At 37.6% G+C, this 22,807-nt stretch overlaps 4 protein-coding genes across 9 annotated transcripts in view; all 4 read left to right on the plus strand.

Annotated features, from left to right (window-relative positions):
* The window catches only part of LOC109177603 (40S ribosomal protein S6), a 29,060-nt gene extending 19,479 nt beyond the window's left edge, over nucleotides 1-9,581 (plus strand). The window contains exons 2-7 of one of the 2 annotated variants that reach the window (XM_019327004.1): nucleotides 7,492-7,528; nucleotides 7,621-7,685; nucleotides 8,434-8,491; nucleotides 8,581-8,689; nucleotides 8,772-9,044; nucleotides 9,161-9,581. In XM_019327004.1, the coding sequence (XP_019182549.1) occupies nucleotides 7,523-7,528; nucleotides 7,621-7,685; nucleotides 8,434-8,491; nucleotides 8,581-8,689; nucleotides 8,772-9,044; nucleotides 9,161-9,399 (750 nt within the window). In that variant the 5' untranslated portion in view covers nucleotides 7,492-7,522 and the 3' untranslated portion in view covers nucleotides 9,400-9,581. Of the gene's footprint in view, nucleotides 1-7,430; nucleotides 7,529-7,620; nucleotides 7,686-8,433; nucleotides 8,492-8,580; nucleotides 8,690-8,771; nucleotides 9,045-9,160 lie in introns of those variants that run through there. The other variant, XM_019327003.1, reaches the window with a different exon arrangement.
* LOC109177583 (ABC transporter G family member 11-like) lies at nucleotides 355-5,343 on the plus strand. The gene is made up of 8 exons (XM_019326966.1): nucleotides 355-1,047; nucleotides 1,969-2,048; nucleotides 2,178-2,642; nucleotides 3,162-3,248; nucleotides 3,340-3,468; nucleotides 3,883-4,086; nucleotides 4,356-4,442; nucleotides 4,546-5,343. The coding sequence occupies exons 1-8, from the start codon at nucleotides 495-497 to the stop codon at nucleotides 5,197-5,199; spliced, it is 2,259 nt and encodes a 752-aa protein (XP_019182511.1). The 5' UTR covers nucleotides 355-494; the 3' UTR covers nucleotides 5,200-5,343.
* A 1,111-nt stretch (nucleotides 9,582-10,692) lies between the features above and the next one.
* LOC109177604 (polyadenylate-binding protein 2-like) lies at nucleotides 10,693-14,191 on the plus strand. Of its 2 annotated transcripts, none has more exons than XM_019327005.1 (6): nucleotides 10,693-10,891; nucleotides 11,032-11,143; nucleotides 11,618-11,685; nucleotides 13,271-13,462; nucleotides 13,624-13,751; nucleotides 13,846-14,191. In XM_019327005.1, exons 1-6 carry the CDS (start codon nucleotides 10,769-10,771, stop codon nucleotides 13,889-13,891), a joined length of 669 nt encoding a protein of 222 aa, XP_019182550.1. In that variant the 5' UTR covers nucleotides 10,693-10,768; the 3' UTR covers nucleotides 13,892-14,191. The 2 variants fall into 2 exon arrangements, with proteins under 2 accessions (XP_019182550.1, XP_019182551.1); XM_019327006.1 differs by having other exon boundaries at nucleotides 10,694-10,891; nucleotides 11,032-11,134.
* Nucleotides 14,192-14,673: 482 nt separating this feature from the next.
* On the plus strand, nucleotides 14,674-22,211 carry LOC109177591. 4 transcript variants are annotated; one of them, XM_019326982.1, is made up of 15 exons: nucleotides 14,674-14,868; nucleotides 14,975-15,040; nucleotides 15,140-15,218; nucleotides 15,813-15,952; nucleotides 16,135-16,236; nucleotides 16,518-16,589; nucleotides 16,677-16,777; nucleotides 16,891-16,972; nucleotides 17,056-17,148; nucleotides 17,266-17,330; nucleotides 17,527-17,539; nucleotides 17,627-17,707; nucleotides 17,851-17,959; nucleotides 18,093-18,277; nucleotides 22,180-22,211. In XM_019326982.1, exons 1-14 carry the CDS (start codon nucleotides 14,725-14,727, stop codon nucleotides 18,194-18,196), a joined length of 1,251 nt encoding a protein of 416 aa, XP_019182527.1. In that variant the 5' UTR covers nucleotides 14,674-14,724; the 3' UTR covers nucleotides 18,197-18,277; nucleotides 22,180-22,211. The 4 variants fall into 4 exon arrangements, with proteins under 4 accessions (XP_019182527.1, XP_019182525.1, XP_019182528.1 ...); XM_019326980.1 differs by having other exon boundaries at nucleotides 16,518-16,584; nucleotides 16,672-16,777; XM_019326983.1 differs by lacking the exon at nucleotides 22,180-22,211 and adding an exon at nucleotides 19,083-19,114 and having other exon boundaries at nucleotides 16,518-16,584; nucleotides 16,672-16,777; nucleotides 18,093-18,251.
* Nucleotides 22,212-22,807: the final 596 nt, after the last annotated feature.

The raw sequence follows: 22,807 nt of genomic DNA on the forward strand, positions 1-22,807 counted from the left end.
AACAAGAATGAAGAAAAAGAAAATTTATATTATTGATAATTCAAGCTTACTTGGGTCAACCCAAATGTGTTAATGTTTTGAAAATGTTCTTCACAAGATTTGAAATGACAGTGTGAAAATTATATTCAAAGTAGATAAATTTTGTGTGCGGTACATTTGCTGAGTTATTGAGTTACTATAATTTATATTTTTTTAAATGTTGTTCAGTAATTTATATTTTTTTAAATGCTGAGCGTTTAGGATTGGGATTCAACCTTTGGGAGAAGAAGAATGTTTTGAAAATCTAATTTGACGTCTTGCAGGTGAACATCCATAACACTTTTTGGCTACGCCTGTCTTCTCACTTCGTTCTTCATTCAACCCACCATCTCTCATCTTCTCTTTGCCTTCCTTAGCAAGAAATTTCCCTATAAATCTTCTCCATCTTCCATATTCCTTCTTCATACAATCAGCTCTCATCTGATCTACTTTAATTAATTTCTCTGCAAAACTAAATGGAGAAGCCAACATCCACCGCCGCCGTTCCTCGTTGGACGCCGACCACATCCCCGCAGAGAAACCCCAATACAGATACCACGCCGGCACCGCCGCCGCCGAACACTCACGTTCCGCGGTGGACACCGACCCCTAGTCCAGCAAGGTCGCCACTCAGAGTTTCTGAAACTGAGAGTCTGCCGTCGGAAGATGATGATGATACGCCGTTCAACAATTCGAGAAAGAATTTCCCGTTTAGCTCTCCGGCGCCGCCGCACATTGGGGCGGTGGAAGCGCCGTCGCTTAGGGTGGATTATGGGTCGGAGATAAGGAGGACGCTTGAGGTGGAACAGCAAAGCGTGCCAAAATGGAAGGAGGAGAAGACTGGTGGATTATTTTCCGGTGATGGAATTTACTTGACCTGGAAAGACTTGTGGGTTACCGTGCCGGACAAAAAAGCCGGCCGCCGGCCTATCTTGCAAGGGCTCACCGGCTATGTCCAGCCCGGACAAGTCTTGGCCATTATGGGACCATCCGGTTGTGGAAAGTCAACTCTCCTCGATGCTTTAGCAGGTAAACAATAATGTATTATTTGTGTCGACATTATAATTATTAGGGAAAATCTTCTCCAAACAAAAAGTCAATTAAACTCTTATATTTTTAAAAGTTGTAATTAATGGCACGCATCAACATATCATTTTAATTTAATGTATCAAAATCTGAAAATCAATTAGTAACTTGTAATAATAAGGGTGTGTTTAGTTGGGGGGTTTTGCCTATAGGAATGGGTATAAAAGTGATTGTTGTTGTTTGGTTGATAGGTTTTTAGAACACTACTATGAGTTTCGAATACCCCCATCAATTGAAAAACTCAAATCCAAATAAAATAAAGGTTTCATTCCCTTATTCATTCTCAAGCACTACTATTAGTAACCATTCTCATTCCACCTACTACCAAACATTTTAAATACTTTCACCAAAACTCATTACCATTACCAAGTATTTGATACCCATTCCGATTTAGATTCCTATGTGCGATCCAAACACACCCTAAGTCTTTAAGATTCAGGTGATGTTCCCGAACAAAAATTGGTAAACAGCTGCCAGTTACCTTCCGCTATTAAAGAAGGCAACCGGCACTCCCCTCCTGACAGGGACGGAGCCAAAGGGTGACAGGGGGGGTCAAATGTCCCCCCTCACCCCACCCCCACCCCATATATAGTCTTTGTATGTATATATGTATATATAGTACATGTTTTAGTATTAGTATAAAAAAAAAAAAAAACTATAAAATGTTAACAAGAATGAGTTAGATTAGGTGGTAGAGCACATATTTGGTAATAGTGAAGTCAAGGGTTCAAATCTTGGCATCTCACTTAATTATAGGTCTAATTGATTTTTTTATATAAAATTCAGAGTGTATTTGATCATTTCCATCCCTAAATTATTATTGCTTGCAACACAAAGTTTGATGACCTCCATGAACAATTGCAGGGAGACTGGATTCCAACACCAGACAGGTGGGAGAAATCCTCATCAATGGCAGAAGGCAGGCGCTAGCTTTTGGAACCTCAGTAAGAAAACAAAACCATAATTCTCAATTCAAGCACCATATAAATATATTATCGAATCCTAACAACATTATATTAATTAATTATTTCCTGTTTTCTGGAATGAATTGAATTGAATCTGCATGCATGCAGGCTTACGTGACACAAGACGATACCCTGATGACAACCTTAACAGTACGAGAAGCGGTTTACTACTCCGCACAGCTCCAGCTTCCAGATTCCATGTCAAGAGCCCAGAAAAGAGAGCGAGCGGAAGCGACGATCAGAGAGATGGGACTGCAAGACGCCATGAACACCAGAATCGGAGGGTGGAGCGTTAAAGGGCTGAGCGGCGGACAGAAACGGAGAGTTAGCATTTGCATAGAGATTTTAACTCGCCCAAAGCTTCTGTTCCTGGACGAGCCCACCAGCGGGCTCGACAGCGCCGCCTCCTACCATGTGATGAATAACATCGTCAAGCTCGCCCAACAAGACGGGAGAACCGTCATTGCCTCCATTCATCAACCTAGTAGTGAGGTTTTCCAGCTTTTTAATAATCTCTGCCTGTTGTCTTCTGGGAGGACTGTCTATTTTGGCTCCATTTCCGCAGCAAATGAGGTATATATATTTAATTCTATTTTCCTTATAATATACAAACATGAATACATGATACAACCTCCCCACAAAGAGGCAAAGTTTCCTCTACGCATTGCCTCCTCAAAAACCACTCAAAAATCATTATTGTGGTTGTCCTAAGAACACATATATGATATAGGCTGTCGCAATAGTACAGTTACATCTAATATGGTGGGCTCATTGTGAGCACTATGTCCTCTCGTCTAATGAGTCAGTGAGTCACCGTGATTTATTCATTCACTTTCTTGTCAAGTCATGTGTGAAGGCCCGAGGGTAAGGGAATTTGGCCTTGTGACAAGGATAGTAGGTAAATCATAGTGACTCTTATTATCCATACATGGACCCTCCGCCATATTAGTATAATTCTCACACTGTAATTGCTTAGCTGACACTATGTCCTTGGCCCCTATAATCTAGCACCCAAAACTAATTAATTAAGCTATTTGTGTGAGCACAAACATGACAAAACTAATTGATCGATCTCTTTGTTTTGGCATATAGTTTTTTGCTTTGAATGGCTTCCCTTGTCCGCCCATGAGGAATCCCTCTGATCATTACCTCAGGACAATCAACAAGGACTTTGATGCAGTGAGTATACATAACTACATATATTCAATATACCGACCACTCGATCTATCAAATATATATTTGAGTAATATTACATGTACTTTGACAATAGGATATCGAGCAAGGACTTGGAGGAAAAGTAGTCACAGCTACCGAAGCCACCAACGTTCTGGTCAGGTCATACAAGTCATCAGAGACATGCCAACAAGTTCAACACCTTGTTCTTCAAATCTGCCAACAGGTATATATATTAATCTGACAACGAGTTCTCCATAAATTTCACTCTAAATTATATACTTAGGGGGTGTTTGGTAAATAACTGTTAGCTGATTGACTGATGAGTTTGACTAGTCGATAGTATTATTTGATATATTGTAAAAAGATGTTTGGTAAATGAGTTGTTAATTAGCTGATAGTTGATTACATGCAAAATAATTTTCTCAAATAACTGATCGAAAAATGTGCTTTGAATGGCTTTTTGAATTTTAGCGTTTTGGAACAATAAGCTATAATAAAAAGCTAATTAATCAAATACTTATATTGACTGTTTAACAAAATCAAATAGTCTTGGTCAAATAAGTTAAAATTGACTGATAAATTAATTATGTTACCAAACAGAGCGTTAATTGAATGAATTATATTGTTGTTTTTGCAGAAGAATAATGGTGGGTTGGTGGCAAAGAAGGGAAGTAGCCAAGCAGGGTTTATGACTCAGTGTATGGTTCTGACGAGAAGGTCATTCGTGAACATGTATCGAGACCTGGGATATTACTGGCTTCGATTTGCCATATATATTGCACTGTGCTTGTGTGTCGGGACTATCTTTTATGATATTGGACACGACTATGGCTCTATCCAAGTAATCTTTCTCAATTCGTTCTTAATTTAGAGCCGTTAAAATGGAGTTTGCCTGTTGAGTTAGCCCATCTCTCTTCATATATAAGTAAGAGTGGGTTTCTATTTTGGCTGCCTGCCAAATTGTAGGCCTCCTAACTTGCCTGCGGGCTTAGGAGGGCCGGGCCTGGCTTAACGGTTCTACTTTGTATGACCAATATTAGTTTTAATAGTACATACTTAATTGGTACAATTAAAATCGAAAATATTGAGTTTGTGGATTTGTTTGAACAGGCTAGAGGCTCCATGCTTATGTTTGTTGCTGCATTCTTGACCTTCATGGCTATTGGTGGATTCCCTTCTTTTGTTGAGGACATGAAAGTATGAACTTAACTTCAATTCGATATGGACTGTACTACAACCTTATAAATTTTATTTTGCTAGTGTTGTATGTGTTACTAATTTAGAATGTTTTGAAATTCAGATTTTCACTCGAGAAAGACTGAATGGTCACTATGGAGTGGGGGCATTTGTAGTGGGAAACACCTTGTCTTCAATCCCCTACTTAGCATTGATTTCTGTTGTCCCAGGAGCCATGGCATATTACCTCGTACACTTACAAAGTGAAATAGACCATTTCGTGTATTTTGCCCTCATGCTCTTCGCCACCATGATGTTGGTTGAGAGCCTAATGATGATTGTGGCAAGCGTGGTGCCGGATTTCCTCATGGGAATCATCACCGGCGCCGGAATACAGGGTGTCATGATGCTCAATGGCGGTTTCTTCCGGCTACCGGACGACCTCCCGAAGCCGTTCTGGAAGTACCCGATGTACTACATTGCCTTTCACAAGTATGCAAACCAAGGATTTTACAAGAACGAGTTTTTAGGGTTGACTTTCCCTAACATGCAAGTCGGAGGGTCGCCTATTCTCACCGGTGACGAGATTTTGAGGAACACTTGGCAAGTGGAGATGGGGTATTCTAAGTGGGTTGACGTTGCTATTGTGTTTGGAATGGTTGTTCTTTATCGGCTCATGTTCCTAGGAATCATTAAAACCGTCGAAAAAGTTAAGCCTATGATTAGAGCATTCCTTGCGAGTTCTAACAAAAATCCAACTCACTCCGAAGATTTATAATTAATTTGAAAGTATATATGACCAATGACATGTTGGTCCAAGTACTATATATAAGTCTTTTTGTTTCCTTAATTATTGAATAAGATCATGTAAATCAATATTTGCATGCGCTTTCATTGAGAGGTGTTTGGATTTTACTGAAAAGTTTGAAATATATACCCTTTTTTATTTTCTTCTTATGCATGCCGTCTTCTCACTAATTAATGTGTTTAATTAAAACATTCCAAAATTCAAGTATCTAACTTTTATTTTATTATATATACAGTTTTTTTTTTCTTGTAAAAAAAAAAAAAAAAAAAAAAAAACTACGTATGGAAGTTTTATTATAGTAAATGTTTAATACAAGGCGGAACATAATAAAGTTTTATTATGTATAAAGTTTATTGCTTATTTAATCATTTTCAAATAATAATAATAATAATAATAATAATAATAATAATAATAATAATAATAATAATAATAATAATAATAATAATGAAAAAAATCAATATAGTAATGCCACAATAAATATTATTCCAAAAGGCTGAACCTCAACCCTAAGGGCCCCCCACACCCCGGCCCAACAGAGCATTTGGGAGGATCACAATAAATATTATTGAGGGCGGTGGACGCTTAAGCTGGTGCATTAATTAGTTTGAGAATCTAAGCCCCTCACGTGTATTCAACACCGTGTTGTTTAATACTCATTTCGTCATATTTTATGTGTTTGATTCAGTTAACGAGTCTTGAATGAAGTTATTTTTTAATTTAATTTGTTATAATATTAATTTTAGTATTAGTATACAAAAGTTATATATTTAGAAATTACACTAAAAGTAATATTAAGCACAAAAATCAAATTTAAAAATAAATTAAAAAAATAAACAAAGAAGAAAGATGTGATTTAACTAATTAATAGTAAGTATGACATATAAAATGAACCATGGAGTAATATTTATTATTTGCTGGCTTTCAAAAAAATAAAAAAAATAGTAATTGAGAGAGACTCTCAGACTCCAATGAAATCCGGTTAAAATTTGATTAAATTACGTTATGTTCGGTATAGTTTATAGCTTATTTTAAGTAGTGTTTTAAAATAAACTATAGTAGTAACTACTAAATTTAAAACTTTCAGCTTTAAGTAGGTATGTCAAGCAGAGCCTTAGTCTAATTTTATCTTGCAAAAATGAAAAATCCTATAATAACGTAATATGAAAAAATATATAATAAAATTAGGGTAACATTACTGGCAAATTATTCTGTGGATCGTAGTCCACACAATGTGTAGACCATGTATACTAGGTACATTTTTAATATATTAAACGTACATTATTTTTGTATCGAAGATACATTATTTTATATAATATATCCTGAGTATATTAAAAATGTACCTTATGTATATAAATAATGTATCATTAGTATATTAAAAATGTACTTTTTATTTATTGTACACATAGTTGTGTGGACCATGGTACATGCAGTAATGATTGAACATTACTCTTCTATTACAAATGGATATTTGAAGAACTTGATTTTTGAGTAAATACCCAAAATGGTCCCTTGACTATATCTAAATTCACAAATTGGTCCTCGACTTTCAATTTCACCCAATTAAGTCCTTAACTTTGTAATTTTAACACAATTTGGTCCTCTGTCTATTTGACCGTTTGTTGACAATGATTTTTGAGGATATATATGTAATTTCATGGTCCATCGTCGATTTTTTAAGGTTCTAGTTGCATTTCCAGATCGCACTGTTACATTTGAATTCACTGCCGAAAGCAATCTATCAAATCTAGTCGCCTTTCTTCATCCTCTATTTGGATTCAATGTAATTGAGTTCGTACCAGAGCGAAGAAGACGACGTGTTTCCGAACCAGTGCAACGTCATTCTGGAGGCCTCCACGTACTCCGACGAAAGCTGAAGGTTCTTCTGGAGATCGCCGATCACGGTCAACAAACGGTCAAATAGATGGAGGACCAAATCGTGTCAAAATTTCAAAGTTAAGGACTTAATTGGTTGAAATTAAAAATCGAGGACCAATTTATAAATTTAGCTATAGTTGAGGGACCATTTTGTATATTTACTCTTGATTTTTACTAGAGTTTAACTTTTGTTTGAATAACATGAGTACGAAATTTGGGCATATGGCCCAAACTGAAATCATTTAAACCCAATAAAGGCCCATAAAATAGACCCATTAAGCCCAGATATCCTAATAGGGTGATATAAAAAGTCTTCTTAGCCAGATTCTAAACCCTAATAGACCAGAGTGCTGAGCGTGAGCTTCGATAGTGTTCTCTGCATCATCTTCGTTGCCTCCTCCGAGTACCGCAGCAGAAGATGAAGGTACCTCCCAATTTCTCTCATTGTCTAAGTAAACACTACATGTTCTGCGTATTTGTTCTAAATCGTTCTACTCTTCTTCTACGCTTTTGTAGTTCAACATCGCAAATCCGACCACTGGGTGCCAGAAGAAGCTTGAGATCGACGATGATCAGAAACTGTGCGTTTTACTTTTCTCATTTTTCAGTTTCACCATTACTGTGTTGTGTTGAGCTTCTGTTTTGATCTATTTTGTCCTTTTGAAATCTCTTGTTAGTTTTAGTTGATTCATGTCCAAACAAACTACCGTTCGGTTTTCTGTCTCGAAATTGCCAGCTCAAATGTGTTACAAGATGCTATATAATCTATTTGATGAAGACTGAGAAAAGGCTTATGCTATGAGGCAATGAAGAAGCTACTAATAGTTAAAATTTGGATATGTTACGCATTAGATCTTATCATTTGCAGTTCCAATTACGTATTCATTAGCCTTTTGAGCAATACTGGGACCCTAGGGTAATTCTGTTGGACTGTATGTATTTGTATCATTTACGTTCTGAAGCATGAAGCTTTTGTGTAGCTTTCCTTTTTTTTTTTTTGGGTTTATTATAAGATTTGAATTGGTTAGAACTATTGTGCTGCTTAATGAAGTCAGTTCTATGGCTTGTTCATATTATGTATTAATCAATTTCATTAATTATGTTTTAATCTTTGATACCTCATTGGTTCAGTGTTCTAGTGCTTTTTAATTTATAAGTGATGTGTGAGCATACACTTACATTAGAAGCTAGGGATGTGTCTAGTGGAGTATCTATTTGTATTTTGTATATTGAAATTAATCTTTATTCATTTTTCTGCTTTTTAGCCCTGTGCATATATTCTTGCATACAGTATTTACTGATTTACTGACTTTTGATACTAAAATTCAGCCGAGCCTTTTTTGACAAGAGGATTTCTCAGGAGGTCAGCGGTGATGCTTTGGGAGATGTAAGTGCATTTTATATTTTTATACGCAGTCTTACATGAATTACTACCTGAGCTTGTAATAAGTACTAAGTATGGCTTGTATTTTACAGGAGTTCAAGGGATACGTGTTTAAGATTATGGGAGGCTGTGACAAACAAGGTTTTCCCATGAAACAGGGAGTTTTGACTCCCGGCCGTGTTCGCCTTTTACTGCAGCGCGGTATGTGGACTCATTCTTATTAATGCTGTTTGATCTCTGTCCTTACCTGGTTGGAACTCTGATATTCTTAATCTGTAAACAGGTACCCCATGTTTCCGTGGGTATGGTAGGCGTAATGGTGAGCGCAGACGGAAGTCTGTTCGTGGATGCATTGTCAGTCAGGATCTCTCTGTTCTGAATCTGGTGATTGTGAAAAAGGGTGAGAGTGATCTTCCTGGCTTGACTGACATTGAGAAGCCAAGGATGAGAGGTCCCAAGAGGGCTTCAAAGATTAGGAAGCTTTTCAACCTCTCTAAAGACGATGATGTGAGGAAGTATGTCAACACCTACCGTCGTAATTTCACTACCAAATCCGGTAAGTAGTTTTCTTCAGCTGCCTCTCTTATACTTGAATGCACAGTAAGCTTGTGGATTATTCTGGAATCTCATTTAGTCTTGTGATTAAAACTATATTTTGTTGTGTGCTTGCAGGGAAGAAGGCAAGCAAGGCTCCTAAGATACAGAGGCTTGTGACCCCATTGACTCTCCAGAGGAAGAGAGCTCGAATTGCCCAAAAGAAGCAGAGGATTGCCAAGGCCAAGACTGAAGCTGCTGAATACCAGAAACTGCTTGCCTCTAGGTTGAAGGAGCAGAGGGAGAGGCGCAGTGAGAGTTTGGCCAAGAAGAGGACCAGACTCTCTACTGCCTCAAAGCCATCTGTTGCTGCTTAAGAGAGAGAATTCTGAATTTCTTAGTTCATATAATCATATTGCCCTTTTTGTTCTTTAATATCAAGGATTTTTGTCTTAGGAATTTTGGAGTTTATTCAACATTGTACTTCATACTATTATCCCAAGTTTGAAACAATGTTTTACTTTGTTTGAGATTGATATTCTAAATCAGTTTGGCACTCCCTGAATTTCCTTTTTCGCTAATTGTTTCTCTCATGGCTCTATTTTTTTTGGATTAGGGAATCCTATAATAACTATTCGAAGATATTTATTTGGTCAACCTTGTTTTGTGATGTTAGGTGGCAGAAGACTACTGTAAGAAGTTTGTTGGGTCAATCTAAGAAGATTAGTAAGTTATTTTCACTAAGAATCGAATTTGAGACTTGTGATTGTTATACTAATCTATCTTCTTATTTCTATTGTTTTTCTCCTTTTAGCTTTGGAAAATAAAAATAATGCTTTCTTTTTTTAAAAAAAAATTGGGTTTGATCTTGATGTCTATATTCGGTATGCACTGGTCCACATGTATGCAAAGTGTGGGAGCTTGGAGAAGTTGTTTATTCATCAAATGTGAATCATCACTGGCTCTGGAATTCAAGGTCTTATGATATTTAACAATTGTTTCTTTCAGTTACCGAACGAATGTTCTTCTGAAGTCATTTTGGAAGCACCCAATGTATTACATTGCATTCTACAAGCATACAAATCAAGGATTTTACAAGAATGAGGTTTTTCGAATTGACTTTCCCCAACATGCACGTTGGAGGATTGCCTACTCTCACCGGTTTGAGTAACACTTGACAAGTAAAGATGGGGTATTCTAAGTGGATTGACATTGATGTTGTGTTTGGAATGATTGTTCTTTATTAACTCATGTTCTTAGAAAGTATTAAAATAATCAAAAAAGTTAAGCCGATGTTAATCCAAGTACTAGATATAAATCTTTTTGTTTCCTTAATTATTGAACAAGATCATGTAAATCAATATTTGCATGTGCCCTTCGTTGAGAGTTGCTTGGATATTACACTGAAGTTTACAACTGTCAACTGCCCCCACTGTAGCTCCGTCCCTGTATATACATATATATATGTATTATATGTTTTTATATATTTATTGCCAAACAAAGAAATGTATTATATTTAAACGTATTATCATTACCAAATATTTTATTCAAATTATCATTTAGATTATAATGTTTGAACCAAACGCCCTCTAAATAATCATGGGTACTATTAACCGTAAAACCCTAGAATAAACGACGCCGTTCGGACTTCGGAAGGTTGCCATTCTGCGCTAGCGGTAGTATTCAAGCGCGTGCTTAACGTATTAGGCAAATCGAGTAGCCCCCAAACAGATCTGACTGAAGGAGATGGATGAAGAGGAGCACGAGGTGTACGGAGGAGAAATCCCCGTTGAAGGCGAATTGGAAGGAGATATGGAGGCTCACGGCGCCGATGTCGACATGTCCACCGCCGACGAAGATGCCGTTAAGGTCCACCCCTATCTCTTTGTATATAATACTGGATATACGAATTGAAAGAACAAATTACAGCTTGATCTGTTTCGATTACTTGCTTATCGATTTAGTTTGTGTGTGTGTGATTAATGTGCCTTACGGATTGGGAGCTGCAGGAATTGGACGAGATGAAGAAGCGACTAAAGGAGATGGAGGAAGAAGCGGCAGCTCTTCGGGAGATGCAAGCTAAAGTTGAGAAGGAGATGGGGGCTGTTCAAGGTGACACAGGTTCTCTTTTTTCTCTCTCCTAATTTTGAGCTCTCTTCTTGTGCTAATTTGATATTTTGGTTACTAATTACTTTTAGAGGATCTCAGTAAGCAAAAGGTCTTGAAAAAGAAAGGATAAATCTTCTGTGTAGAAATGGCTTTTCAAATAAGTTAGTAAAGAAGGCACATTTAGGCTAAGCCTTAATGTACTGAGACTTGCATATTTACATGCATGGGCATGTAACATTCAAGGATATAATAAGTGCTTGAGAACTGAGACATTACTGACTTTTTGTTCCACAAATTTAATGGAAACATTAATTATTTCATGGTTTATTTTCTTCTAACACTGAAGATTTTACTGAGAGATTGTTACTAATTTATGCGATCTTTGCTCACTTTGAAATTGCACCTCTGGAATTTCTTATTTGTCTTTTTTTCATTCTTTTCTAGTGAGTAATAAGATCTGTTTTGTTTTTCACTTTTTTCTTGCAGATCCTGCCAGTGCTGCTTCTCAGGCTAGCAAGGAGGAAGTTGATTCACGATCAATCTTTGTTGGCAATGTGATAACCAAAATTCCATTCTTTTAGCTTATAATCTCTTTTCTGGATAGATGAACTACTTGATCAATGGCGAATTCATTGCATCAAACTTCTTTTTAGATGTTACTTGTTTGTGTTATTTCTTTTTCTCAATAATTGCTCTACTTGATTTTGGTTTCAATTGATATTAGTGCCCTTAATATTAGTTTCCAAAGTGTTCTTTTCTGGGGACTCACATTCTTCTATATGCTTTTCACTTCATGCTTAACATTCTATGTTTTCCCTTAAAACATTTTTAATGCCCAAAAGTGAAAAATCTGTGTTGATTTTGGTGAGAAACAGGTAGATAGTTTCCATAATGCTTAGGTTGACCTTCTGGATGAACTACAAATGTAATTACTTTGGAACTTTTGATATCGATCTTACTTGCTGATTTTTGCTTCCAATGGCAAACTTATGATTGTTTAAGAATCACTGTCATGTCTGCTTTATGAATTATAGTTGTCTCACTGTGCAGTCTTTGTCTCACTTTTTGTCTCTGAAGCTTCTTGGAGACATGGTTTAACTTTATTTCACTATGATCGCAGGGATTCTTCCTTATTCCTGATTAGAGCCGGCTTTTTACCCTGTTTTTTGATGGTGGAAGGCAGTGGTTGTGGTTTTAGATGGGCTTGCATTTGTAGTGACTTTTGTATCTGTATGTTAGCTTTCAGAAAAAATGTTTAGTCCCCAAATTGGGAGAAAAAATCACATGAAGGAGAAAAAATGAATCAGTAAAAAACATTGTGAAAAAAAATATTGTAAGGCCCCATAGATTAAATAATTTTTGGAAGAAAAGTTTTGAAAGGAAGTTTAAAAGAATGAAAAAGAAAAGAGGAAAGTATTGGGGACCAAAAGAAAGAATACGTAATTATTTCTTCTGGAAAAAAGAGTATATGAGCTTAGAATACAAAAATATTTTGGGACATGAATGAATGTCATTTTGGTGTGACTTAGAGATCACATGCTATCATGCAAGAAGACTAATTCTTGTCATTAAATTGCAAAAGCCTAGTCCTTTCCATGCCAATGCTAGTTGCTGAGTCTGATTGCTGCTGGCAGCTGGTGGACATCAATATTCAGATGTGACTAGCCCTTAAGCCTGGTCTGGTGAGGTGTCACTACTTGCCTTTCACCCTTGTTCTGTGTTTCTTGCCCTGTCCTTGCCAGAAGCGTTGATGTTAAACCATTGAAGATGTGCTTTAGAACCTTGCTTTCTTTGGTAATTTGGGGGTGAGTTTATTTTGTATTAGGTGACCTTATATCACCTAATTCATCTAATTAGGCAGTGGTTTCCCTAGGGGAGTGGGGGTGTCTTTTGGTAAGTGCTGAGTTTTTTACATGAGAATTGTTTGAGGAAATACATGTAGGTCATACTACAGGAGTGATTACTGACTGAAAAATGTACAGAAAAACAATGTGTCAACTAATAAAGGCTGGGTTTATTTACCATCCAGATTTTGTTTCTCCTTAGAAGTTTGTTAGTTTCTATTTCCCATGAGCAATCACTTTTTGTGTTCACATACTGCTTCCTTTGCCTGTTTTTCACCCAATTTTATCGCAACAGGTTGATTATGCATGCACACCGGAGGAAGTTCAACAACACTTCCAGCCATGTGGTACCGTGAACCGAGTTACTATTCTGACTGATAAGTTTGGTCAGCCTAAAGGCTTTGCATATGTGGAGTTTGTTGAACAAGAAGCTATTCAGGAGGCACTCCAGTTGAATGAATCTGAACTGCATGGGCGCCAGTTGAAGGTAATTTCTGTCATCTGAACTGTCAACACCACCCCATCCCCCTCAAGTAGTGGGGTGGGCATTTTGAGGTTCCGAATCCAAGAGAAATTTTGGGATTGACCAAAAATGATTCAAACGCACTATTACACATTTCTTTTGACCGATGAACTTTTTATTCTTAGGTTATGCCCAAGAGGACCAATGTTCCAGGAATGAAGCAATTCCGCCCAAGGCGTTTCAATCCTTATATGGGATACAGGTTCAGGAGGCCTTATGTCCCCCCATACTTCTATTCCCCATATGGATATGGGTGAGTTTTCCATTCCCCATTTTACCCTTTACGCCAATGCTCCGTACAACTCCATACTATGTGTAACCTCATACTATAAATCTGCATGATGCAGGAAGGTTCCAAGGTTCAGGAGGGCATCACCATATACACCTTATTAAAGATGTGTGGCTGTTAAAAGTATGATGAAGCAGATGCTACAAGCATAAACACATGGAGTTCTTTGTCCACCCTCCCCCCGCCCCCGCCCCCGCTTTCCCCCCATGTACCATGAGGCTTATTTTAGATACATTGACAATCTGTTTCCTTCCTTCATCCACTACTCTCTCAAGAACAGTTCATGTACTAAACATTTTAATGAGATTCTGTTGCTTGGAACTTTACTTATAGTATGAACACTATTATACTTATCAGTTCGTGTTAATTGTGTAGAGTTTGTATAGACGGTTATGTATTTCAAAGAATATTGTACAAGATATTAGATATATATAGCCTCAGGTTATTTCTTTGCATAATTTAAAGGAATAAAGGTTAAATTAGCCAAGAATTATATGTGACCCTGATCTGATACAATCTTGTTTTCCATGCTCTATTCATTAGTCCTTGGCACACTTTAATCATATTCAGGTAGGCTATGAATACATTGAGCCACTTTCTTATTAGACGGGTAATTGGGGAACTCGTACTATGCTTATTGCCCCAGCCGAGATGAATGACTTACTTCTTGCGGATGCCAACAACTCGCCTTCGCTTCGGATTAGATAGTCCCCTCAGATGAGGGTTGCAAATGTACCAATTTTTATTTTTTATTTTTTATTGTAATACTATTAAGTTAAAAGGCTTATTACATCCTTATATCAAAAGAAAAGCACAAATTATGCTTATTTTAGTTGTGTTGTGTACCACACTAAACGACGTCGTCTGCGGGCTTATAGAAGAAATTAAAAGTTAAAACCAGGCGGCTCGCGCTGAAGTGACAAGAAGTGAAGAAACAATGGAAGTTATGGAAGGGCTAAAGAAGTTGCAGAAGCTACAAAGCATGATGGAGATGATGCAGTCGTTAGGAATCATCATCAGTTCTTCCAGCGACGATGATTCCACCTCCCTTCGCTTTCTTGCTAACCTCGCCCTCTTTGTGGTAACGGTTTATCTCTTGGTAGTTTCTTCCATTTTAGATTTTATGTTTCATTTGATGCATTTTACCTCATTCATATTATTCTCCTGTACAATCATCCCATGACAAGGTACAAGAATGCTGCGAGCTTGACATTGATACGAAGTGCCATCTCATTCGTGAGCACTTTCCAAAGGTTTGAGATGTTGATTAGGTTCTGGATTTCTTATGTGTTCATTATTTATTACAGAGTAATTGGAGACGATGAAACTGCTAGTTTTTGTTTATTTGACAGTTCTCGCCTTCCTTCTTTGTGCAAGCATCAAAATGTGTCTCTAGGGGAGGTTCATTTCAGAAGCCAGAGACTCAAGATGGTTTGTTTAATTTAATTGCTGATGAAAAAGTTCTCTTTATTGCTTTGCACTTATTTTTTGAACTTTGTGATTGATAGATTTTTTAGTGTTTTTTTGGGTGACGAGGAAAACTTGTTGCCACTGTCCAATGGTGTGCACGGGTAAACACGGACCACAATGAGGTAAACCAGCTTAGGGTGCATAGTTGATCGATTCAAACCAAGAAGGCCAATTGGTCGCTCCCGTTGGGAGTCAAACTTGTAAAACTTGCAGCATTTATGTAAATATGAACTTATAAAGATTTGGTAAATTCTTCTCTTTGAGATATTTGCTTAATAAAATAGTCCTCCGTCCCAAAAATGATTTGTCTTATTTACGGTAGACATTGATTTTTAGGGGAGTTGGTTTGATGTACATACCTTTCTTGTTTGCCCAGAAATTGTAGAATTCTTTATAGTGTTTATTTTAGGAATGCGGATAACATTATGAAAGTACTAAAATCAAAATGTGGACTACCTTTTTGGTATTTCACAGTTTCACTGCAAGATGTTGCACTTTGCATGAGTTTGATAGGTTCACTTGAAGTGGCCCTAGTAATATCTGATTTTGTTGCAGGCAATGAAGAAATCCAAAATACTAGCCTACTTTGCCGTGATGATAAGGCAGGCCTTGGTCAAAAACAAATGGATTATGAAGATGTTGCTCTAATCAGTCTGGATTCTATGCAACGAGCTAATTCTACCTTAGAAGACTTTGTAAGTATACTCTAGTGTATTGCACTAGATAATATTTACTCCCTTTTCACTACCTAGTATTTAATTCTTCCCGATAGTATTCCAAAATTGTATTGAGATGATTCAATTTGTTTATACTGAACTTGTTGGTGAGTTGTCAGCTACAAAAGGCATGAATTGTGACCTTGTTTGACACTTATCAGTGCAGGTCATACTTTATGTTTCACAAAATGGATGCACACCAGCCTGAGTCGATATTCAGATACCTGCCAATTCTTTCATTTACTGAAAGTTTTATCTATCAGGTAATTCTTCCAATAAGCTAAATTACATCTTTATTGAACACTTTATGTTCTCATCATATGAGAATAAGATGGAGAATTTATAACTCTCTTTGTACCACAAGCTCATCCAAGAATATTTTGATTCCCTAGCAAGACGTGGATTTTTGCTTCATTCTCACCATGATCCTTTCCTGGCCTATACTTGTTCATGGCATTGCACCTTTCTACCATAAATACCAAACAATTGGCAAAGCAAAACACTTCATTTAATATTTGTAAATCTGTTGGGTCCTGCAATGCAGTTGGATAGCTTAAATGAAAAGCTTCTGCAGCCACCAAAGGAGAACACCGTTTTATACAACAAATCTTGTAGGGTAATACAAACAACCCATGTCCACCTTTTAAGAATATTTTAATTGTAAATTGCCAATTTTTCCCCTTTGATTTTTACTGAAGTGCAGGGAGCTGATCAAAGCTTGGCTTTTAAATCTGTCAACATGAAAGCTGATCCATTTAGTCCATTGGTTGTCATGCTTGAGTCTTCTGGGCTTTTGACAGATAGGTCAAACTTTTCTTACCATTCTGTCTTCCATTTCTATCCTTTTTAGGGTGGGTAAAATGGTTTATTTCATTAGGCTTCTGAAATCTGTGTTATATTTGGGTTACCATTTCCAGGATTAATGAAGAATTTAAGAGTGGAATTGAGTATTGGTCCTTGGAAAGAAAGCTATGCTATGCCCTTTCAAGCAAAATGGAGGTGTGCAAATATTCGACTATTCTACTGAATTGAACACTGAACACTGTTTACGTTAATGTTTTTAATCAAAGATACCCTCATAGATATCACTTAAGGATGTGATGCAAGCTATTCGACTGAAGTCCTTTGATTACCGAGTGCTGAATCTTCTGTTGTACCAACTACAAGGTGAAAAGGTATATCTTTCCATTTACCAAACCCACTGGCCACTGCATCACCTTTTATGTGAGGCAATCTGCTATATTTAATAAGAACTTTCATTGAGATAGTTCTTCTTTGAAGCTGTTTTCTAGGTGAATGAATTGCATATGGAATTCTTGTCAATTTCAGAGTTCCTTGTGGAGATATCTGATGATCTGTAAGTATTCTACTAAGGACATAAGTAAAATGTTCTATTTACTTTCAAGTAATGTAAAATTCATTGAAAGTGATGAATTGAAGAAATGATATATGTTTTCTTATGTTCATAATCACTATTTCTTGGTGAATTTAAATGCATGTGTAAAACACCAATTTGAATGGTCTCTTTGATGAATGAGTGGATGATGTTCCAGGTTTGACTACGAGGTTAGTTGTTGTATTTTTCCTAGTTTTTGGTAAGCTCAAGGTGAAGTGTATAACTAGGTAAGATAATGTTTTGTTTTGTCTCTGTAGGATGATGTATTGAATAACAATTTCAATATATTGCGGATGTTTGGCAGAATATATGGACCTTCGGCTGCACCAGTCATCCTGGTAAGAATATGTTGTTGTTGAGTCCCGAATACGAGCTTCAGATTAGGTCCTTTAGAATCAACTTAATAAATATTTCTCTATCTTTGAACACTCTATAAGCTTTTGTTGTCTCTTATAGACTTTCCAACTACCCGAGTTAACAGGCACAGTGCATAACAGAAGCAGAAGGGAAGTATGATAGTCTTTTGAAAGCTCTTGACCCCGAATTATCTGTTAGCCATCAGAGAAGATGTGAAGAAGCTACTAAAGAAGGTATATGTCATTATGTTTCCCCTTAATGATCGTCTCTCTTTGGTATAAGCTGCAAAATCATTGCAAACAATATGTCTTAAAGCTTTTGTTCCCAAATTACTTGGTTCCTTAATTTAAATGTTCCTCTGTTTAGGTGGGAAGACATGTGGTCCTTCTCTCGGGACATGGTGCATACCTCCTATCATTGCAGACGAGGATCTATACCGGTCTAAAGTTTTGAGGTCCGATCCAAGCTAAGCCATAAGCTAGGGAGCAACCAAATCAGATGAGATGTCAGACCGAAACCAACTTGCAGAACTCACAAAAGATGGAGCTTAGGTTGTTCAACGTATACAATGAATATAATGAACATACAATGTATGTTCAATGTCTCAATTAATCAAGTTTTCACTTTCTTCTACCTTGCCAACACGTTTTTTTTACTCGAAACAATGGAAAGAGCATTCATAAGCATCTACAGTAGCATTCAAATCATCATAAAATCACATTTCCATGTCCTCGATTTGCTGATCGTCTTCCCAGAACCCATCTGATATCTCTTTGTAGTCATCATCCGTGTCGCAAGCCACAAAGTCCTATGGCAGATAGCCAGATGAAGCCGAAAAATCAGAGCATTTGTCCTGGCCAAGGCAAATATTTTTTATTGCTAGTTACCGAGTCTAAGGGACTCTAAATGTGAAAAGACAGCAATTCAATGTTTTCTCAGTTGCAAAAAAACAGCATGTTCTTCTAGTACAGACTGTATTTCTAAATAAAGTTCCATGTTAATGCAGACCACTACTATGTTCAAAGTTATATTTCAAACTGTGATTGTTATGATATGTCCTAACTAATGAAACATAACAACAATATTCAGATTGCTGTTCCATTTACTCCACTGGTTATCATGCTTGAGTCTTCTGGGCTTTTGACAGATAGATATACCATTTTGTGTTTCATTTTGTGAAAAGGTATATTATCAACTACTAGGTGAAAAGGTATATTTTTCCATTGTTCCATTGACCAAACCCACTGCATCACCTCTGGCAAATTATGTTGTGGACCCGGGACCAAAGCAGCATCGTTTTGCTTCAAAATGATGCCATCTGAATTTTAAAAAAATTACACTCTATATTTACAATTTCATAACTCAATATTTACAATTATAGAACTATACATTCACAATTACATAACTCTATATTAACAATTTTTTAACTCTATAATCACAATTTCATAATTCAATATTCACAATTATAGAACTCTATATTCACAATTTTTGAATTCTATATTCACAAGTATAGTATAACACAATTTTTGAATATCATTAGCTGAGGAAATAGTGCCACTAACATTACCGTTATTCCAGACGCGCAAAGCTACGTCGTTTTGGACCTAAGTCCACATTGCAAGGTGGACCCGGGTCCATGGCATAACAATTGATCACCTATATACTCATACCCTATAATCCTATATTACATATTTGTTGCTATGAATAACAAATTTCTTTGAGATAGTTAAAAAAAAAAAAAAAAAAAAAAAAAAAAAAAAACTGTTTTCAAGGTAAATGAATTGCATATGGAATTCTGGTCAATTTTGTTAGAATTTTAACATAAAATGGTATTTAAGTGGCTATTTTGTGGTACAAATATATGTGAGATTCATTTTCAATTTGGATCGGGTCAAAGTAGATTCACATTTTTCGTAGTAAGACGAAGAGATTGATATATTATACGCTCAAAACGGATAATAGGTGAATGATAAATTGATTCTTTAAACTCATTTAAGTTGTAAATCGAGGTGAAAAGACTTTGTAAAAGCACTTGTCCCACATTGGTTTGAGGTGAGTTTGCATCACTATATATACAAGAGCGCTGAAAATATGTAATGCAGATATGTAACACAATATCTAAAATAACTTCTGAAAATATGTAATGCAGATATGCAACACAATATCTAAAACAACTTTTTCAGATAAGTTTCCTTGTATCGTCTTTCAAATAATCTTTTATAGCACCTTTCAGAATAATATCCTTTGATGGTTTTATTAGGACCGAGTCCACCATAAATCGGGTACAAGAGTACAGAACGGGGGGTCGTGTATAGAAGCCCGAGGTACAGGCCCAAGAACCGCTACCCAAAATACAAAGAACAAGGCCAACAGGATGGGCTATTCTTGGAATTGAACCCAGGTGACTGAATTGAGAGTATGAGATCAAGACCACTGGACTAGTGTGCCTATCGTGTTTGAGTTGCCCCTTAGCTAAGGATCTAGGACCCCTATTTATAGCATACCCCCCCTCCTTCTTTGGCGTCCACATGTCCCACATTGCCACTCCCCACTCCACTTGCTTGTCGCCATTTACGTCACGTTCTCCACCTTTCTCGGATCCTATCGCCTTTGCCACCTTGCTCACACCACTCCCTGACTCACCATGCTCGGCGCACCCGCCCCCTTGCATGCGGATGCCGCCCGAGGCCGACACCCTGGGGCGCCGGGACCGCGGCCGCACAGGGCCGCGCACCGGATGCAACGGGTGCGCCACGGCCGGCCAGGGCCAACGCGCCCCGGCCGACTCCTCCCTCGGTCACCAGCGCCGGCCCAGCGCGCCGGGCGCCAAGGCCGCGCTGGCCCGCGCCCCGGGCGCGCGGTGGCCGGGCCGGGGCCAGCGCCCCGGTCGGCGTCCCTGTCCGACCACCGGCGCCGGCCCCCAGCGCGACGGGTGCCAAGGCCGCGCTGGCCCGCGCCCAGCGCGCGCTGGGCGCGCCGTGGCCGACCGGGGCCAGCGCCCCGGTCGGCGTTCCTGTCCGGCCGCCGACGCCGGGCAGCGCCGGCGGCCCCTCCTGACTTCCGGCCCAATCTCTTCGCCTCCCCCTGTCGACCCAATTACATAGGCCCTCTGCGTCCATGGCCCACCTCCAATATCCCCATCACTCTTCATTACAAAATGCCTATTTATAGCATTTTATTTTCCTTTGTTAGTGCAATTGCAACATTCCCACTAATCCACTATTTAATTTTCATTTGCCCACTTCCACATACACCATACGTACACATGCCATGCTTCCATTTCCTTGATTTACACCACACATGCACAGACGGACATATTCATGCACTCATACTACAAATTGATTCCTAATTTCAAGCATGACCATATCTAATTTGTTTGATTTAATACCAAGCAACCAAGTACAAACAAATATATAATATCTAATTTGTTTGATTTAATGCCAACAAACCAAGTACAAACAAATATATATACATACATAGACTAATTTTCTGGTGCATACTATTATTACTGTGTGAACTTGTGGATTAATGTGGTGCACTGATGCGGATAATCTGGCTCACAAAAAAAATGCACTGTACTCATCCAAACCTACTTAAATGGGGCGCGGTGCACCGGTTCGTCATGCACACTACTTTCACTAATTTATGGCCATCGATCAGCCTAAATGCACAGCCAGATCAAGTCCATACGTGCACACAATAACTTAAGTTTGCACCAGAACTTTATTCTATATATATATATATATATATATATATGGTACAGTACTAACAAGAGCCTTTTAGCATTTTAAATTGTATAGTATAAAGAATTTGTAAAATGTTCAATTTAAAGTCATGTAATATGTAATATTATTCGGTATGGGTGGCTTGAGAGGGCCCTGATGAGAAGAGCAGAGCCATGACTTGGCTCACACTTAACAAAAAGTGTACATTTTTAACATGCCACCCTGTTTTCTTTTTTATATTCATAATCATTGAAACTTGGTAAGATAATATTTTGTTTATGTGACTTTATATTGTTTTATATAAGCTACCAAATATCACAAATCTTATTATTCCTTGTTCTTAATGTAAATGTTCATTCATCTTTTAGGTGGGAAGACATGTGGTCCTACGGAACTTAAATTGCTTGAATATTCGAATTTTTTGAATGGTTACAGTAGTTTCTTAGGGAGTATTTATACTCCTTCCACCTCCTCAATGGATGGTGGAGATCTACTTTAATATAATGGCTAGAAACCCCTATATAGAACCTTTTCTAAAAATCTCTACAATTCTATGGATTCTACAAAATTCTAGAATATTTTATGAATTTCTAAAATATTAGTGTTACGTACAAGCTTCTAGAAAATTCTACAACCGATAGAAAAATTATGTATTAGTATGAAAAATGTCTAAAATGATGTTGCAAACCTCATAAAAGTGTAGCAAAGTGGCACATGCAATATATTAGGTTGTCTAGCCAATGTAAAGAGGTGCTAACATGTGTCAAAATCTTATCAGTTTGGTGATTTTATGCCAAGTCTAGTTAATAAAACCATTAGATTATCAAAGGAAAACCAAACCACATCATCATAAACTGGCATGCTTTATGAGTTTATGGTTCTTTGTGATCAGACCATATGCTTTTTGACAAATCCATGGAACATAAAACATGATGTTTTTCAGCTATTTGAGGGCCCAGTTTGATTTTCAATTCCAGCTTTCAGTTCACTCTTCTGCTTTGTCTGCTCTCTTTTGGTAGTGTGAGAGGAAAGCAATACCTCTTTGAAACCTCTCTTCCACTATCTAAGAAGCTTTGTTACGTGCTGTCATTGGACTTAGGCACTTTTAAATTCGTACCATATTCCACTAATTCCCGCTCGTATTGGGTCGGTCTAAATAAGGAACAAAGTGCTGGTCAGATTGATTTTTTTATACAAGAGGAAGTTCGAATTCCCGACCTCTCTTAAGGGACAAGAGTGCACGACCACTCACAGCCCTCCCACGAGATCATCCCGACGATTGCTCGTGACACAAACAATGTAGTAGTTAGAAGGCTTTATTAACCCCCGAGGGCCTCGGCCCCTTCCCTCCATCAA

The sequence above is a fragment of the Ipomoea nil genome, unplaced genomic scaffold, assembly GCF_001879475.1.
Source record: "Ipomoea nil cultivar Tokyo-kokei standard unplaced genomic scaffold, Asagao_1.1 scaffold0805, whole genome shotgun sequence".
NCBI lineage: Eukaryota > Viridiplantae > Streptophyta > Magnoliopsida > Solanales > Convolvulaceae > Ipomoea > Ipomoea nil.